The 19713-nt window shown below is 42.4% G+C and overlaps 1 protein-coding gene across 9 annotated transcripts in view; it reads left to right on the top strand.

Moving 5' to 3' along the window:
* Window positions 1–19713, top strand: part of SUDS3 (SIN3A corepressor complex component SDS3) — a 150772-nt gene that overhangs the window by 59052 nt on the left and 72007 nt on the right. For 7 of the 9 annotated variants that reach the window (XM_081790708.1, XM_081790710.1, XM_078435735.2 and 4 more), the window contains one exon: window positions 7870–8053. The exons of the other annotated variants lie outside the window; for them this stretch is intronic. In XM_081790708.1, coding sequence (XP_081646834.1) covers window positions 7870–8038 — 169 coding nt within the window. In that variant the 3' untranslated portion in view covers window positions 8039–8053. Of the gene's footprint in view, window positions 1–7869; window positions 8054–19713 lie in introns of those variants that run through there. 9 annotated transcript variants of the gene reach the window in all.

A 19713-nucleotide genomic window follows, 5' to 3' on the forward strand; every position in this document is an offset into this window, starting at 1 on the left:
TAGAGATTCTGATTCAGCAGTTGGGTGAAGACAGTGTGGAGCCAGAGCTCACATATCTAACCGGTTCCCAGGCGTTGCTTGCTGCTGCTGCTGATCTCGGACATTTTGAATAGCAGGGGGTACGCTGTTAGGTTTATAAAGGACTTGCTCATATGTGATTCTTTTTGCTCCTCACCCAAGCCCTGTGAGGGATCCATTATTATTTCTACCTTTGAGATGAGAAAACTGAGTCTGATTACAAATAGCTACCATTTTCAAGGGTAAGGCACACTAGAGACACAATAATAAACAAGACAGATACAGCTGTTATTTAAAGATGTTGAAAATCCATGAAGGAAGACTCTGAATAATTAAATTTAAAAAGGCTCTGAGTTCCTCAATGAATGTTTGTAAAACGGATGAATTGCTTGAGCTCTGGGTGTTGGCATTTATCACAGGAGGAAGGGAAACAGGCCAGGGGCAGGGGAAGATGATGTGTTCTTTCTTGGACACGGTGGTGACCTCCTGTGTAGCTGTCTGGTGGGTAGTTCTGGGTCTGGAGTTTAGGAGAGATATCGAGGGTGAGGAGAATTGAAAGTTTGAGAACCGTCAGTGCAAGGGTGGTAACTGAAGTTACAGAAGATTAGATTCAGGATACAAAGCACAATGGAGGACAGTTTAGAGAGTGAAGAGTCTAGAATAGGCTCCTAGTGTCTGGCCATCAATTATGGGTTCGCAGAGGAAGAGGAGCCCATGAGAAAAGACCAAGAAACACCTGCCCAGGAAGTAGAAGGAAAGCCATAGAAGCCAAGGGAAGAGAGACCTTCAAGGAAGGGGTTCATCATCAATGATGGGATAAGCCAGTGTCAGTCACGTGCCTCCTGATGTCACTTACTGAGAAGGACACATGTCTTCTCTGATATTTCTGCCCTAAGAGTACATCCAGAATCCAATCAGGAGGAGATACCAGACAAACCCAAATTGAGGGGTGTTCTACAAAACTGGGCTATACTTGACACAAATATTTGTACCTTGAAAGACTAAGGCAGACTAAGGAACTGTTCCAGATAACAGTAAACAGACATGAGAGCTAAATGCAGAAGGTGGTTTTAGATTTGGTCTTAAATCAGAAAAAAAATCAGTGTAAAAGACATTACAGGAACAATTTACAAAATTAAAAAAAATTTTTTTTAATGTTTATTTTTGAGAGAGAGACAGAGTGTGAGCGGGGGAGGGGCAGAGAGAAAGGGAGACAGAATCTGGAGCGGCCTCCAGGCTCTGAGCAAGCTGTCAGCACAGAGCCTGATGAGGGGCAGGGCTCAAACTCAAACTGTGAAATCATGACCTGAGCCGAAGTTGGATGCTCGACCGACTGAGCCAGGCGCCCACAATTTACAAAATTTTAAAATGAGTTATCACATAAGAGTTGCTATTGGCTCAATGTTTGTGCCCTCCCAAATTCACATGTTAAATGCTAACACCCAGTGAATGGTATTTGGAGGTGGCACCTTTGGGAGGTGATTATAGGTCATGAAGGTGGAGCCCTCATGAACAGGATCAGTGCCCTTATAAAAGAGACCCCAGAGACCTCCCTTGCCCCCGTCCCTCATGTGAGGACACAGTAGGAAGACAGTGGGCTAAGAGCCAGAAGTGGCTCTTTCCAGACACTGAGTTTGTGAGCATCTTGATCCTGGACCTCCCAGTATCCAGAACTATAAGGAATAAATTTCTATTGTTTACAAGCCACCAGGTCTATGACACTCTGTTACAACAGCCTGAACATACTAAGACAGTAGTATTGCATTAATGTTTGTTTTTTTTTTTTTGGAATCTGATCATTGTGTTATGATGATGTAACAGAAATATATATATTTTTTTGTTGTTAGGAAACCTGAAGTATTTAGGAGTAAAGCGAAGTATTTAGGAGTAAAGTGTTGTGATATCTGTAACTTACATTTCCATGGTCCAGAAAAACAAAAGCAGGGGATAAACACATGTGACAAAAAAAGATTAATCGGATATTCTGGGTGAAGGACATACGGGTATTCGTTATATCTTAACTTTTCTGTAGAAACATTTCAAATTAAAATATTAAAAAAAGAAAAGGAGTGGAATATACGTTATCAAGTTCTGTGGAGAGGTCAGGAAACATAAAAGGTCACAAGTGTCCCTTGGATTTAGCTCCATGTATTTAACCTTGAATTCATGGCACTTAAATTCTAGAAGGAAACTCCTAGATGAATATTTAATTACAAATTGGAACAGGGAGTGGAAAACAAGAACAGGGTGTGATGTGAGAGAATAACGTGCATGTAATTAGTGCTTTGGTCAAGCCAAGAACATAAAGGAACCGTCGCTAGAGGGAGAGGTGGGGTCCACGTGGACACTGGAGTCAAGGTTTGGGAGCAGTTACGTTTGCACAGTATATGGAATGATGGGCAGGGGTTCCTAGGGAGGTAGAGTATGCATGTTATTTTTAAAAAAAATTTTTTAATGTTTATTTATTTTTGAGAGAGACAGAGACAGAACGCGAATGGGTTAGGAGTAGAGAGAGAGGGAGACACAGAATCCGAAGCAGGCTCCAGGCTCTGAGCTGGCAGCACAGAGCCCGACGCGGGGCTCAAACTCACGAGCTGTGACATCACAACCTGAGCTGAAGTCGAACGCTCAATTGACTGAGCCACTCAGGTGCCCCTGCATGTTCTATATAGGGGGAGCAAGGATGAGCACTGAGACATCAGCTGTGTCCAGAGCATGGGATGTGGGGGTGGGTGATGGAAGGAGCAGCTGTGAAGGCAAGTAGGGAGTAGATTTAGAAAAACCTTGTTTTCCGGGCTGAGCACTTTGACCTTTACCTGAAGAGGTTATACCTCTTGTCTACTTCTGGAAGCCAGAAGATGGCTTCCACAGTTTCTCTACACATCGGAAAACACGTTTCGATAAGTGCTTCTAGGTACTCAAGCCAGAAGCCAGTGTACCTTTCTTGCCATCCAACACCTTCAGCCCCCACACCCAAACAGCAGCAAAGCCTGTCAGTTCTGTCTTCTAAGTATGTGTCTGTTGATAGTTCTCCACCTCTACTGCTACCAGCCTGGTCCAAAGACCATCACTGCTCTTCTAGTTGGGCCCCTTGCCGCAACGCCCCTCTACTGCCCAGAGAAAACGATATTTAACCATGTGTCGAACCACATCACCACCTCCTCCCCCTTCTCCAAAACTATTAAATGTCAGGATCCTTAACATGGCCTGGTGGGTCCTGTACATTCTGGCTTCTGCCCCTGTTTCCAGTCATACTTTGTCCCATCCTTCCTTGTCTTTACTCAACCTCAAACATGTTTATGGGGTTTTCAGTTCTTTTTTTTTAATTTTAATTAAAATTTTTTTTTCACATTTACTTATTTTTGAGAGAGAGAGAGAAAGAGTGTGAGCAGGGGAGGGGCAGAGAGAGAGGGAGACACAGAATCCCAAGCAGCTCCAGGCTCTGAGCTGTCAGCACAGAGCCCGATGCGGGGCTTGAACCCACAAGCCGTGAGATCATGACCTGAGCTAAAGTCAGACACTTAACCTACTAAGCCATCCAGGCGCCCTGGATTTTCAATTCTTTGTTGAAGCAAGGCTCTTTTCTGACTCTGGGTTTTTGCTTGCTTTCTTTCTCTTCCCTCTGCCTGAACCTCTCTCTTCTTCACCCCAGTCTTTACCTGGTTAACCCTTGTATTAGTTTGTTAGGGCTGCCATGATAAAGTCCCACAGCTCAGCTGACTTAAAAATTTTATTTTCTTATAGTTGTGGAGGCTAGAAGTCTGAGTTCAAGGTGTTAGCAGAGCTGGTTTCTTCTGAGGCCTCTCTCCTTGGCTTGTAGATGGCCGTCTCCTTGTGTCCTCATGTGGTCTTTCCTCTGTGTATGTGTCTGTGTCCGAATATCCTTTTATAAGGACACAGCCCTATTGGATTACGGCCCATCCTAATGACCTCATTTTAACTCAGCTACCTCTTTCAAGACCCTGTCTCTACATACAGTCACATTCTGAGGTCCTGGCAGGGGGTTAGAACTTCAGCATATGACTTTGGGGGGGGACATAGTTTAGCCCATAACTACTCTTCTCAGTGTTTAGGTTGGAGGGTAAATGTTACTTCTTCAGGAAAGCATTCACTTACTCTACTCCACCCAATCCAAATTAGATTTCCTGTTATTTTTGTATATAGCACCCAGCTTGCTTTCCCCTCTAATAGCCATTCCACTTTATGATTGCATGTTCATTTGTGGATCTCCACCGAGAATTTAAGTGCCATGATTTCAGGGACCATATCTTTTCTGGTCACTGCTGTATCCCCAGTGTCTAGCACAGTTCCTGGCCCATAGTAAGGAATCAGTGCAAATTTGTTGAGTTAGTGAATTAATGAAAAGTCCAGAGACTGCACAGAATCTAGCAAGTTTGTGTCTAGTTAAACTGAGACCAAAACCATTGAAAGGAAAGATGATTCTCACCCATGTTTGAAGATGTGCAGAACAAGTGATTTCACACCAGCCCTTGGCACCCCCCCCCCCCCCCCCCGCCCCCGACTGCAGCCTTTTGGCATGAAATGTGCAAACTGTGGTTGGAAATTGATTCAAGCTCAGAGGTAGGCAGCTGGGGAGAACACATTTATAAAATTATTGCTGATGTGTGCTGTGACATAGCCCAGCGTGACACCACAAGCCAGTGTATGACCAAAACTAATGACATTGGGCTTTTTGCTTAAAAGATAAGATTCTACCTTAAGTAGGGACTCAGAACAAATTTCATTCTTGTTCAATTGTTTTAGTTGTTTGGATTTAGACTTGATTTAAATTGGTTTTCTAGGTGGAACCGTTTTTAAAATTTAATATTTGGTAAGGTTTAGCACATCAGTGAGATTTTCCTCCAGCTTCTGGTTCACAGTCTCTGGAAGATCACTGTGAGTCTCAGACATTCTCAGGAAAGACTGTAGATTCCAAGAATCTTGTTGTTAGAAGGTTCTAGAGAATTCTTTAATTCAGTCCTCTGCCGGCAAAAGGTCGTTTGATTTTGTCCGGGAGATTGTTCATTTATTTTTATTTATCTAGCAAACATTTATTGAGTGTTTGTTCTCTGCTAAGCACCATGGGTTAACAAAGAATAATGAGTTATAATATTCACTCTCAAATTTGCTCCTTGAGGGCAAGGGCCAAATCTTGGACTTGTTTTCTCTTATGTGGTGCCTGGTTTACTGCATGGTGACATTTGTCAGTTTTTGCTGCCCAATGTCAGAATCTCCAATCTCTTTAGAAAATTTCCCACCGCATGAGTCTTAGTGGGAGGCAGGGCCCTCCTCCCATCGTAGGAGCCCCAAACATGAGGTCCTTGCTGTCCTAGTGTCCTTTGCATCTCCCGTGTGAGATGTGACCCAGACTTGGCTAATCAGATGCACATGTGTAAGGCTTTGAACTGGGAGTGGTGTTCTGCAGAAGTAGGAGCAGTGGAGGATCTCTTTTGGAGATGGCAGGAGCAGCAGTGGGCTTCTGGAGGCCAGTGATGGTGCCAGTGTCTGCACTCAGTGCCCAGGGGCAGGAGGGGCCGAAGTCTAGGCTGTAGCCCCTCAGGTCAGTGGCTGCTGCAGTCCTGTCCTCTCTGAACGGCTCTTGTCACCTGGGTTTGGCAGTAGTGGTGGCTGCTGGCCAGCCTGCCTTTCTGCCTGTCCACGTGCCAGGCCTGGCTCTCCAGCCTTCCTGGTGGTTCTGTGAGCTCCCCACCATCCCCAGAATGCTTGAAGGATCCAGAATTGGTCTCTGTTGCTTACAACGTGACTTGTGTAACTCCTGGTCCAGTAACCCAGAAACAGCAGTAACTTCCTCACTTTTCCATAATTCACTTTAATTTTTATTCTGAACTCCCCATTATATTGGGTGGCAGATACTTAATCTCAGTCAATTCAGGATTTCTTTCCCCCACCCATCTTTTTTTAAGATAACATCTAAAAGTACTTTTTAATATTATAAAAGCACAGAAAGATAAAAAATAGAGAAAAATACTGCAAATCATCGCAACTACTCTATTCAGCAACTGTTACTTAAACTTTCTTCTTCATGTGCAATAATGCAAACCATTCTCTATGCTGCCTAAAACATTTTAAATATTATTGAATCATTTTCCTTGTGATTTCTAGCATTTTTAATTACAATTATGAATTCTGTTATAAAAATTTTATTTTAAAAGTGTATACGTTATTAAAAATTAAAGCTATGGAAGAGCTGAAACCATAGTATAGTGAACACTGTATACCCCTCCTTCTAGATCAGTTGTTAATGTTTTGCTAGATTTGCTTTCTCTCTCTTGTGTACCTGTATGTTTTGCCTGCTGAATTATTTGAAAATAAGGTGCAGAAATTCAGGTATTTCATCTCTTAATAGTTCATGCATTTTCCTAAAACGTCTTTCTCCGGCATAATTGCAATACCATTATCAGTTCAGGAAATTAACAGTACTTTCACAATATCATCTAAAATCTAGTCCATATTCAAAATTGTCCCAAGAATGTCTCTTATAGCTGGGTTCTAAGAGTATCTTTTCTTTTTTAAGTTTCAGGGGCTCAAATAAGTATCTGAGTATTGGAGGTTGTTGGGGGCTGAGGCTTGCAGTCCTCTGGGAGGAAGTCTTTAAGATGGTTTCATGTACCTGGATCCTAGCCATTTCCCCTCCTGAGTTCTTGCTGGCTTCTTGGGTGAACCACTCAAAGCACAGATCCTAGTACTTCCAATTTCCAATTGGGGTCTCCAGTGATAGTCCCCACTAGTGGGGCTGGGGGGCAGGTGCTCCCCTGTGCCCAAACTCCTCTATTTTTTCTTTTTATCTTGTCTTGAAGGCAGGAAACCCTGGTCTGCCTCTTTGTGTTTATTTTCCTTTGGCCCAAGTCCCTTCGAGGTTCCTTTTGAAATTTAAAAGCCTTTTTTTCTGCTTTCATGGTCTGACCCCTTAAATAGAGAATGGTCATGGGATAATAGGGAGGACACACTGGTGGTAGGAGAAAAGAACATCAGTTCATCTATTACCCTGCCTTATTTGTTCTGTGGAGACATTAGCACGTATATTTAGCTGTTATGCCCCCAAGGGGGCCATACTTGTTGTTAAAAAATTAAGATACTCTGACCTGGACCACTAACCCCATCACCCTACAAGACAAGTTTTGCTGGTGTGTATTGTCTTCATGTTTTTCCTATGTCTATTTTTAGATCTTTATGACTATAATTAATGTGGTGACAAATTAATGCTATACAGTGATAAACAGCCACGTCCTCAGCCCGCGTCCCCCAGGCAGTCCAGCCTCTCCCTCCGGACATTTCAGAGACCTTCAGCAGTGAATGATTGCACGCCCAGAAGGGCAGGGCATCTTTAGGACCCCATCTGAATCCATTTGATGGGTCAGCACCAAGACTTCCAGTCTGTTTTGAATATTCCCGTGGAGAAAATGTAAATCGGATCAAATCACCCTCCTACTTAAAACTCTTCATTGGCTCCCCATTTCTCTCTGAATTAAGTTCCAGCTGCTTCACAGGGCACACAGGCATTGTAAGGCCGGCCCTTGCTTTCCTCATTAGCTTCTTCTCTTATTAGTTTCCCCACCTGCTTCCTATCTTGCCTCCTGCTACCCACGTCCTAGCCAAACCGAACCCATTTGTTCCTTAAAGATCCCGTGCCCTTTTTGGATTCTGGGTCTTCTCACAGTTTCCCCTGCCTGGAGTTGCCTCACTAATTACTGCCAACCTTTAGGTCTTAGGTTAAAATGTCATTTCTCCTGGGAAGTGGTCCATGAACCTTCCCGGTCCCGGTTCAGGTTTCCTGTAGCTCTTTGAACCTTTGTTGTAGAACTTACAACAATTTCTTATTCTTTCCGCTAGGACTCTGAGCTCCAGCATCCATGCTTATCTTGCTCATCATTTTACCCCAACTGCCTGGCCTTGTATTAAGTGTACATTGGAAGAAATAATAAAGTTTGCATGTGCATTCATAAACGTGTATGTGTCTATATGTTTACTCACACACACACACACAAGTAGGAGAGCATGAACAGATGGGAATCAGAGAATGGGGAGGATTTGGAATACAGCTAAGAATGTAATAATGTCACTGCAAGGGTGCAAATGGGAACACTGGTGTTTGTGTGTAGATAACTCAAAATCTAGTAGCTTGGTGCAAGGAAGCTAGCATAGCTGACACAGACTGGGGCAGGAGATTGTTTTACCAAAAATTTGTATCGTAGGTGCATCATCATGGCATCTTAAGGCCTCTTAGAAATAAAAGCTTACAGAAAACTTGGGTTGCCTATGCTTTTACAGTGTGAAGGAAGCAAGAAATTAAATGTGTGACATCTGCCCTCCACGCCCAGGACAGAACAAAGAGAATCCTTTCTTGTTTCTATTGGGAAGCAAGGCATTCAAGATCAATATTTGATCCTATGGCCATTAGAAACATAATGAGGGGTGCCTGGGTGGCTTGGTCAGTTAAGTGTCTGACTTCGGCCCAGGTCATGATCTCACAGTTTGTGAGTTCGAGCCCTGCATCGGGCTCTGTGCTCACAACTCAGAGCCTGGAGCCTGCTTCAGATTCTGTGTCTCCCTCTCTCTCTGCCTCACCCCTACTTGTGCTCTGTCTCTCAAAAATGAATAAACGTTAAAAAAAACAAAATTAAATAAAAGGAAACATAATAACGAGGCTGCGCCCCAATACAATTTTCCACCTGTCCGTGCTTCCTGCCTACCATAGACACCAGCTCCTCACTCTGCCAGGTGCCATCTGTTTTGTAAATGTTGGCCAGCCTGCTGTGAGTAATAGCTGCCCAGTCACCTAGGGGGCAAATGTCCCCTTTGTGATGCAATCGTGGGACATCTGCATGGGAGGTGTTGTCCACCTCTGGCCAGCCAACAAAGTGCTCACCGGAGGTGGAGCTAGTCCAGACAGGGTGTCCCAAGAAAGGCAGTGACCGACTAGCTAGGGCTTGGCATGAGAGTTTGCTTCTCAAGGAGCTGGTTTTCATTTGTGCCATAATATATAGAGAGGTTTGTTCATATATTCACTTATTTGCTCTTTCTGTGACCCTCTACTGTAGTGAGTACAAGCCTAAATTCCAACAAGGAATGAATGTGATGTATGAAGAGTTAGGAAGGAAGAGAGGTGTGTGTCACACTAGAGTCTGTGTCCCATCTAAAGGAGGCTGCTGCTTCTCAGCTCCGGCCAATTGTTTCTCTGAGATAGATTTATATGACTGCTTTCCAGATGTTCCATTTTCTCTCCTGCAGTGGCCCTTCCTGCACGGGGATTAAAGATCCCCACCCTGTTGACTGGCTTTGGCCAATGCAACGTGGATGTAAGAGGCACATGTCTCTTCTGGGTGAAAGGTGCAAGCACGGTTTGTTGTGTCTCCTTTTCCTTCGGCCACAGTGACTCTCAGTGTTTCACATGGAACTCAGGGAGAGACAGGGAGCAGAGCCACAGCCTACCCACAATGGACGTGTGGTGTGAGTAACCAGTTTGAGATTTTGGTGTTTTTACTGTAGCATTGCTCATCTATTCTGACTATATACCCAGTATTCCAGATCTTTGGATTTTGTTTTTCATGAGAAGCCATAAATCCATATTTTTGTAAAATATGTCTATTTTAAATTTTATAATGAACCAATTCTATATATAACATATATGTACATGAACAAAATTGGGAGTGTGAGCCAAAAAATATGTGCGGACCATTGGTTTCCTACCTCTAGGCAAGACACAAGGTACATTGTGATACACAAAACAGACATGCTCCTTACCTTATAGGGCTTACAGAAAATAAATGCTAGGAAGAGAAAAAGGTAATTATTGAGGTGTCCTTGTGATAAACACTAAAAATACAGGGTACAGTGAGAGCTATCTAAGAGGAATTAATCTAGATGAAGGTCAGGAAAGGCTTCACTAGGAGATAGGAAGGACTGGCTAGGCCAAGGGTATAGCACTGGGGTTGGGGGCAGGTGAGAAAGGCCGTGAGTTGGGGAAGTAGGAACTCTGACCCTAACCCTAACTTGAAAGTTGAGGAGCTGAAAGAATTTCAGTATAGCTGGGGCTCCAAGCGACAAGAGGTGACAACTCAAGTGATAAGGGGGTCCTCGTAGGCAGGCCATAAAGAATAATTTGCGCTTGAGCCCAAGGGTAGTAGGGAGCCACCGAATGAATCTTAGCAAAGGATTGTCCTATTCTGAAGTTGTGGGAAAGTGACATTTAATCATTAATTTTTTTATTGATTTGTTTGACATATCTTTGTCCACTCTGTGGCAGGCATTGTGCTAAACCCAGGAAATGCAAGAAGAAACCCTGTCCTCGAGGAACACCCAGCTTAATAAGGTTTCTGACACACAGACACAACTATAAGTAAAAGGAGAGAGTAGTATATGCCATTATCTATTCATTTACTTATTTATTCAACAGACATGTTTTGAGCACTTACGTATGTGTGCCAGACAATTTTTGTACACATTGGGTGTATAGTAAGACATTATGGATCTTACAGTTTAGGTCACCTTGTAAGGCAAAGTTTCTTTATTACTAAAATGGAAAAAGTATTTGTATCAAAACAAAATCTTTGTGATGTTTACATGAGAGAAAATGCTTAGCATAACGTCTGGAAGATAAGTGGTCTATAAAAGACAGCTATTTACTACTGTTATTATTATTAATTATTATTTACCTCAATAAGGGAACAGTTCCTAAGATCAATATCATTAGAGGTATTGGATGTGAAAGGAGTCAACCCAGGGAAAAGTGAATGGCTCCAGCGAGGTTAGAACTAATTAGGGCTGGCAGGAGTGTGTGTGTGTATCTGTGTGCATGCACATCTGTGTGCACATGCATGTTGGGAGGGTCATTGTAGCATGCCTTTGACAAGTAGAAGTATCAAGATTGTGATTGACAGATAGCATGACCTTCCCTGAAGTAGGAGAGGAAAGGAGAATATGGGGAATGAGGCTGAATCATAAAGCTGATGCACGGAGAGATTTATAGAGAACACAGGAGGTAGATACGCAGGCATTTCCTGCCTGATTCAGGATGTGTGGTCATTTGGAGTGCATAACCATTGGCAGGAAGACCATAATCCTTTCTGAATAAGTTAAGAGAATAAATAAAACATTTCCAGGGCATTTGTCACCTCTGCTAAGGCCCTGCAACATTAAACTAAGGCAGGCAGATGTGTATACTAAGGCTGAGTCAAAAGGCACTCTCTGCATTGGAAGTAGGGGTGTTGGGGGGGGGGGGCAGCCATTTCAACATTGAACAAATCTTTCTAAGTGTTGGGTAATAATATGGTTATAGATGCTACATAAAGATGCTGTATTACTAGCCAGATTATGAGTACGTCATGTATACACACGTATATTTTGCTAAAACATACAGAACAGCACTGTCCAACAGGCATATAATAACAACCACATATATAATTAACATTTTTCTAGTATCTACGTTATAACAGTAAAAGGAAACATGTGAAATTCATTTTAGTATTTTATTTAACAGAATCTATCCCAAAGGAAATGCTTATAGTTCAACATGTAATCAATATAACAATTATTTATCAGATTTTCTACATTCTTTTTTCATCTTTAGTCTTGGAAATTCAGTGTGCATTTTATACTTAATAGCACATGTCTGTTTTGACCAACCTCATTTCAAGTCCTCAATAGCCACATGTGCTAATGGCTACCAATATAGGACAGCACAGAATATAGAACAATGACTTTCAAATGGTTTTTCACCAGAGTAAGAAACACACACACACAGACACACACACAAATGAAGCAAAACTTTTATGAAGTAATAATCACAGTATGAAACTTACACTCCAGTGTTTTCTATTCGATTCTATTGAATTTTTTTTAAAAATGCTGGTCATGACCCACTAAATTGATTTTATGACCACCTGTGGGCGGAGGCCTGCAGTTTGAAAACCATGGGTATGGAAAGCCTGCAGGGTTACATCTTGAATGGGAGGTTAGAGGTATAGGTTCTAGTGTTGGTGCTGAAGGCAAAAATCTTGTGTGGCCAAAATTACCTTAAATTGCCCTGGGCCTTTACAAGGGCAAAAGATAAGAATTAACTTCTCTTACTTCTCTTTGCATTTTGATTGTGACCTTCCTTCTCTGAGGCACTGGAGCCAAATTCTAGTGTGATTGGTTTTAAGAGCTGCAGGATAAATTTTTTTCTTTCTCATAATTGAATTCAGATAAGGTAAATGTGTGTGTGTTGCCAACACCCTGGATACAATAGATGTGCAATTGATTTACATATAATTCTCCTATATGTGTAAAGTCTTATAGGATCCAAGAAATGGCCCTGGGATGAGGGCCATGAACCACCCTGAAATGATATGCAACTTAAAATTGTTGTATCTTGTCTTCCAAAGGGTTTTTGTTCCAACAAATGCTAAGGAAACACATTGGTCTAGTGTGCTTGTAAGAATGTGGGGTAGACTTTCCACCTGACCTGACCACACCTCCCTCTTTGGAGGCATGGGGGCGGTGAGTGGGGGGCACCTGCAGAAGGTGTGGAATCTGTGGCTCCCATGCTCATTCTCCTAGGTGCTTCTTCTCTCCTGGTCACGGCTGATTGGACAGGAGGTGGTCTCTTGACTATATAGTTCAGCCAGTCAGAGTCTTTGTTTCTCAAGAATCTGCATAAAGAGAACCAGAAGTCAGCCGTGTGGGGGCTGGAGCCATTAAGGGTGTGGGCATGTGTGAGGGCCAGGGTTGGTATCATGGCAAGCTAAAGCCCAGATAGACTTAAGTTACAGGGAAGCAAGAGGGTAAAACTTGCAGAGGAGGCTGATTTGCAGAGCAATTTAAGAAGTAGAATGAAGCCGGGGCACCTGGGTGGCTCAGTTGGTTGAGTGTCCAACTTCGGCTCAGGTCATGATCTCGTGGTTTGTGAGTTCGAGCCCTGCGTCGGGCTCTCTGCTGACAGCTCGGAGCCGAAAGCCTGTATCAGATTCTGTGTCTTCCTCCATCTTTGCCCCTCCCCTGCTCGTGCTGTGTCTCTCTCTCTCTCTCAAAAATAAATAAACATTAAAAAAAATTTTTTTTTTAAATAGAATGAAGCCAAGAGGCTAGAGCGGTATGGGCCTGCAATTTTCTGGGTCCTGTGAGGGTAACTCAGTGGTTCTCAACAGGAAGTGATTTTTGTACCCAGAACCACCTCCCCACCCCCAACAAGGGGATATTGGGCAGTATCTGGAGACATTTTTGATAGTCACAACTGGATGAGGGGAATTGCTATTGGCATTTAGTGGGTAGAGGCCAGAGAGATGCTGCTTAAATATTCTAGAATGCTCAGAACCAGCTCCCACAACAAAGAATGATCTAGCCCCAAATGTCAGTAATGCCCGGTTGAGAAACCTCTATGGTAGTATTATTTTTCTGCCTGGATCTTTCTAATAAATTCCACCGTATTTAAACTATCTTGAATATATTCTCTCCTTCCCCCGCTTCTGTCTCTCTGATAATAATACTAGCTAATGTTTATTGAATACTTACTATGTGCTAGTCCCATGTTAAGCACTTCCCAGAGATTATCACATTTAATCTTCCAAATCAACATTATGACAGGAACTATTATTAGCTCATTTTATGGATGGAGAAACTGAGGCTTAACTCAGTTAAGTTGCCCAAGACAGGAGTCAGCTTGGCTTCAGAGTTTAAGCTCTTAATTATTATGCATAGGGACTAAGGCCAAAAAGCTATAAACAGCTGCCACGAGAACTCAAAAGGCTCAGTAGCTTTGGGAGGGGAGCATTTAATTTAGGAGCAAAAACCTAACATGCTCAATAGCAACTGAAGATAATACCATGTTAGAGTCTAGTAATCCTAATAATTAACATTTTCAAGTGTTTACTGTGTTCAGTACTTCTCTGCTTTGCAAATGTTGGCTTATGAGGCTGGCTTTATTATTATCCCTATTTTACAGATGAGGAAACCATGGTACAGTGTAGTGAAGTAAATGTCACAGAGCTAGTAAGTGGCAGCTGAAATTTCATCCCAGATGTTCTGGCTTAAAAATCTGTGCATTTTCCAACATACTAGGCTCTTTCTCAGTACAAGCAAAAAGAAACATTTACAGTATTGAATATAAGTCAAGACCCTTGTATTTTACAAGATGCAAATTAAAAGAAGGGGCACAGGGAAGGAGAGAACAGTGTGAGTTGAGATTTAAAGGTATAAAAATGCAGGTTCAGATTCAGGGGGTCCATTAATGCTGCTGTGTCTAGGATGGGGGACTGGGGTGGATGCCTTGGATGCTTGACTTAAGCCTGAAATGGCAAAGTGGACCTAAAGCGAAGGAATCTTAAAGTCCTTGGTGAAAGTTTGAGGCTTATTCTGTTAGTCCAGGAGAGCCACTGGTTTGGGGGCAAAGGAATGAAGATTATGGTTAGGTAAGTTAGAAAGAGTCCCCTTAGAGGGAGCCTGGGTGGCTCAGTTGGTTAAGTGTCTGACTCTTGGTTTTGGCTCAGGTCATAATCACGCTGTTTGTGAGTTTGAGCCCCATGTCTGGCTCTGTGCTGCCAGTGTGGAGCCTGCTTGAGATTCTCTCTCTCCCTCTCAAAAGAAAGAAATAAACTTTAAAAAATTAAAAGAAGAGTCTCCTATGGCAGAACATACATTGGAACAGTGGGGAAGTGGAGTCGGAGACCTGCCAGGTGAGACTGACCTTGGCCAGAGGGAAGGGTGTGCTGAGGATGTGAGAAATGTTTCAGAAGTAGAAAGGTTTGGCTCAGTATATGGCTGGATTTAGGGCTGTGAGAGAGAGGAGGTAAAAATGACAATAAGATCTTAGATGGGGATTTGGTGGTTGGTGAATCTGGAAAAGGACTATAGCACATGGGACAAAACATTTATTTTTTAAAAGTAAAAGCAATACAGGGTGCCTGGCTGGCTTAGTTGGTAGAGTGTGCGACTCAATCTTGGGGTTATGAGTTCAAGCCAAAAATTGGGTGCAGAGATTACTTAAAAATCTTAAAAAAAAAAAAAAAAAAAAAAAGTAAAAGCAATACACCTTGACTTTTGAACACGGTAGAGGGAGTACAGTTCTTTAATCCTAACCCCTAGATATAACCCACTTTTATTTATGGTATTTTTATGTTTTTATAAACCTGTGTGTGTGTGTGTATTAACCTTGGGTTATATTATTTCTTCATTTCCCCCACAATATATTATTTACTTCTTTCCAAATTAATTCTTATACATTTATAACATTATTATTAATGGCTATATAGTATTCTACTGTTTGGGTATATTAAGATTCAGTTATAAAAATTTGGGTTGTTTCCTGTTGTTTTCTGTTTCTTTGTTTGTTTGTTTGTTATTACCAACAAAGCAACAGATATCTTTGTCTTTCAATTTTTGTGCCAGTAGATTTATGCAATAAATTTTTCACAGAATTCCTGGGTCAAAGGTTAAGCACATTTAAAATTTTGATGAATTCTTCTAAATTGCCGGATAACCAGGTTTTTAGGAGAGGTTAATGAGTTCTGGTTTGGTCGAGTTAAGGTCAAGGTGCCAAAGGCCAAAGATCACTGTGGATGCCCCCAAATCAGTAACCTAGGTTAGGACCGTGAACAAAAGCGACATCTAGAGATATGCTGGAGGCAGATCTATGAGAATTCTAAGCTCTCCTAATGATTTAAGATAATAAATTATGCTTCAAATCTAAATATACACTAGACACATTAATTATAAAAGGTTCTCAATGTACTGTGAAAGTGTATACACAGCATATGAAAACACAATTCCATCTAAAATTTACCATAAAACTAAGACATTAACTGTGATAAATATTAATTAAACATCCAAATGATGATCTTTCTTGCTTCTGTATTTAAATTTAGAAATGCTTTTGGAAGAGGATGGTTTGGATTCCTCAGATCTCTTAAAAGCATTTACCAAATGTCCGTGTCCTTTAGCTAAAGACCACCAGAAACCTACTTTCCATCGAACAAGCTGGGATTATTCTTCATTGCAGCACTGAGAGGAAATGTGCTATGGGAACTGTGGGGCATCTTGGTAGGAGTGTGTTAGGAAGGACTTAGTATAGGATGTGGACTTAGGGTGGTTAAGTATTATTTCTGGTTATGTCTGGGCATTTCTGGAAGAGATTAGCATATGAACTGGTGAACTTAAGTAAAACAGATAGTAGCCCCAATTTGGTGACGGCCTGCATAGAACAAAAAGGTGGAAGAAGTTTGAATGAACTCTGTGTGCCTATTTGAGCTGCTCCTGCCCTTGGCATTCCTGGTTTCAGGCCTTTGGACTTAGACTGGAATCTACACCATTAACCCTTTGGCTCTGGGACCTTGAACTATGTGACTGACTTTCCTGGGTCTCCACTTTACAGAAGGCAGGTTGTGGGACTTCTCAGCCTTGATAACCACATGAGCTAATACCTTATAATAAATCTCTTCATGTAGAAGAGATCTGTATCTCCCATTGGTTCTGTTTGTCTGGACAACCCTGACTAAATCATGGGTTAATGGCCTAATTCTTTTCCATTCATTTCATTCTGTGCAAGAAATCATTCCAGTGGCTTTAGAGTTATCCCAAATAATTGGGTATGTTCGATGCAAATGTAGTCGGTGGCTCAAGTGTGTGGAGTGGTTAGCTGAAAACTATTCTGTAAAATATTTGACCCGAATTTTCTCCTCTTTGCCGCACACACCTTTTTTAATCTATCAGCAGCTCTGCACAGTCTCAGATCAAATAAAGGCCCTCAAGAAACCAGTGATGGCTATCAGAGCTCGGCACACTTCATTGGAAAGCCATAAACACAATTACTAGATCATTAAGGATTGTAAAACAGAAGCTTTGAAGCAACATGCACAGAATTGCCTTGTTGGGCATGAACGGTGTCCCACACATGCCAACGCCTCCCTGTTGGAAGCCACCTGGGAAAAGACAAAAGATTGTGAACAGAAATGTCTTAGAGGCATAAGGAAATCTGATAAGGAAGACCTGGGTTCTACTCACAACTCTGATGCCCCTTGGGTGATACATTAATTGAACTCTCAGAGCTATCTGTTTTTCTTCTGGAAAATAGGTATTAAGGACTGATTTCATCAACACCTTAATTCTTTACCCCCTCTGTTAGGTTCCTGGGGCTGCCTTAACAAAGTGCCATACACTGGCCAGCTTAAACAGCAGAAATTTATCGTCTTACAGTTTTAGAGGCTAGAGGTCCAAGATGGAGTTGTCAGTATAGTTGGTTCTTTCTAAGGGATGGTGGGGGGTGAAGGGGATCTGTTCCATGCTTCTCTCCTTGGCTTATCGTTGGCTGTTCCCCCTGCCCTGTTTCTTCACCTTGTCTTCCCTCTGGGTTTCTGTGTCCAGATTTCCCCTTCTAAGGATGCAAGTCAGACTGGATTAGGACCCACTTTAATGACCTCGTTTGAACTCAATTACCTTTATAAAGACCCTGTCTGCAAATAGTGTCACGTTCTGAGATACTGGGAGTTAGGGCTTCATCATATGAATCTTGGGAAGACAGTTCAACTCATAATAGCACCCCTGTAACCACAGCCTTACCAGTTCGTCTCACAAAAGAGGCTGAGTCCATTTACCCATTCTTTGAACCTGTGCTAGCCACATGACTTGGATTGGCCAATGGGATATTAGCAGTGGTAATGCAAACAAAGGTCTGAAAAAGCATACATTTCTGCGTTCACTAATTTTTCTGCAATTGCCATGGGAAAATTCCCAGGCCAGCCTGCTGGAGGATGAGAGGCCTGTGTTGTGGAGCCAGGTCAACCCAGGCATTTTAGATGAGGCCATCTTAGATCAGCCAACAGCCAGCCAAAACTCAGACATGCGAGTGAGTCCAGCCAAGATCAGCAGAGCATCTGGGTAACTGTCACTTAACCACAAACATGTGAGCAAGGCAGCAAAATCAGATGAGACCAGCCCAGGTCAGCTGAACCCCACGTAAATGTTTATTACTATATGCCCTGGAGTTTTTGTAGTTGTTTGTTCTGCCATATTATTGGGAGACTATATGACTGATACAGAATTAGTCACATCTACTGAGGACCTATGAGAAAGTACATAGTGTTAAATGAATTGTAGCCATGGTATTCTAGTGTTTTACAACTGTTGAATATTACATAGAAGTAAAAAGTCACCAATATACAGTAACATGCTGTGTAATAATAGTGATAAAAGGTTTGGAATGAACAAAGCTAACAAATTGGGCATTGGGTGTAAAGTGTAAACATGGGTATATACTTACGCACATAAGTCATTCATGATATTATATGATGTCTGCTCTGTGTGGATTCTTAGAGACTACCTGTGAGAAAAATGAGGCTCAGAGAATCAAACTGACTTATTCCAGGTCATATAGCTAGTAAGCGGCAGAGCTTTCACCAGAATTTGAGATATTTATGATTTGTCTAACATGGGATAACATGGTATTTTCATATCTTTTCCTGAGGAAGCTGTTGGCCTTAAAAAATTAACAGGGATGATCACTTTATCTCTAGAAATCTTCTGTCTTGTTTTGAAGTTTGAAGTTGGGGCAGAAAAGGGGATTAGACATTCACCCATCCATCCATCCACCGATCTTTCCACCCATGCGTCCACCCATCCATCCACTCATCCACCCATCCACCACCTGTCCGTTTGTCCGTCCTTCCTTCCATCCATCCATCCATCCATCCATCCACTCATTCAACAAATAAGGATTGAGGACCTGCTGTGCATCAGACACTATACTAGGCACTCTCCTTCCATCGGCTTTCCTTTCTCCTACTGTCCCATTCTTTTTCTCATCAACGCCTCCTCTTTTGTTCTCTTCTGTAAATGTTAACAAGAATGGATAAAAAACGCCTTGCTTGTTAGAGCGAGTGTGTATAAGGTTGATGCTGATGGTTTTAGTTCAGTTGCAGTGTTAACAGCTGTGAGTGCACCTTGACACACCTCAGCTTTGTTTCGCTTTATTTTGTCTTTCTGAAAGACCATGCGGTGGAGAGCATGCCGATAAGCACAAACAGTCCACTGCAGCTTTGCAGATGCCCACATTGGAAGCTGGAAATGGCATGTTTCTGAAGTTGACAGTTGTTTCCAACCATTGTGCATCCATTCATCCATTCTTTTCACCACTTTTTATCCTCCACCAGCTCAGGCGCTGTATTACTGCCCTGAACCTTCAGTGGTGGACATCAGTTGTACAGTGGTGAACACGGAGCTTCTTATATGCCGACGCTGTTCTAAACACTTTCACACTTGTTCGTTTCCACAACAGCCCTGCGAGGTTTGTACTCGTACAAACCACAGATGACGAAACTGAGGCACGGGGCGGCGAGGTTTACCCAAAGTCTCATGGATGCTTAAATGGTAAGTGACAGAGCTCTGGCCTCTAGATCCAGAGTCTGTCTTCAGCATCGCCTTTCTAAAACCTCTGCTGGCATTACCACTGAAGGCCATGTTCTCCTCTGGACCACTTTTGGGTGGGTCTGCACGGCCACCACTCTTGAGCATGCCAAATGGTGATGCCGATGGGGATGTGAAAGACAGTGCTTTCTTCAGAGTGAAGCCGCTACATATTTCAGCCTAGAATTTGAATCCAGATCCTTTCTACTCATGGACTCATGTTGTCAATCCAACAGTCTTTCCAGGCTCACCTTTCTTCTGAAACTGACCCTCAGCAGAACATCAGTTAGTGCCCATCTTCAGAAC

Source organism: Panthera onca, chromosome D3, assembly GCF_046562875.1.
Source record: "Panthera onca isolate mPanOnc1 chromosome D3, mPanOnc1 haplotype 2, whole genome shotgun sequence".
NCBI classification, from domain to species: Eukaryota; Metazoa; Chordata; class Mammalia; order Carnivora; family Felidae; genus Panthera; species Panthera onca.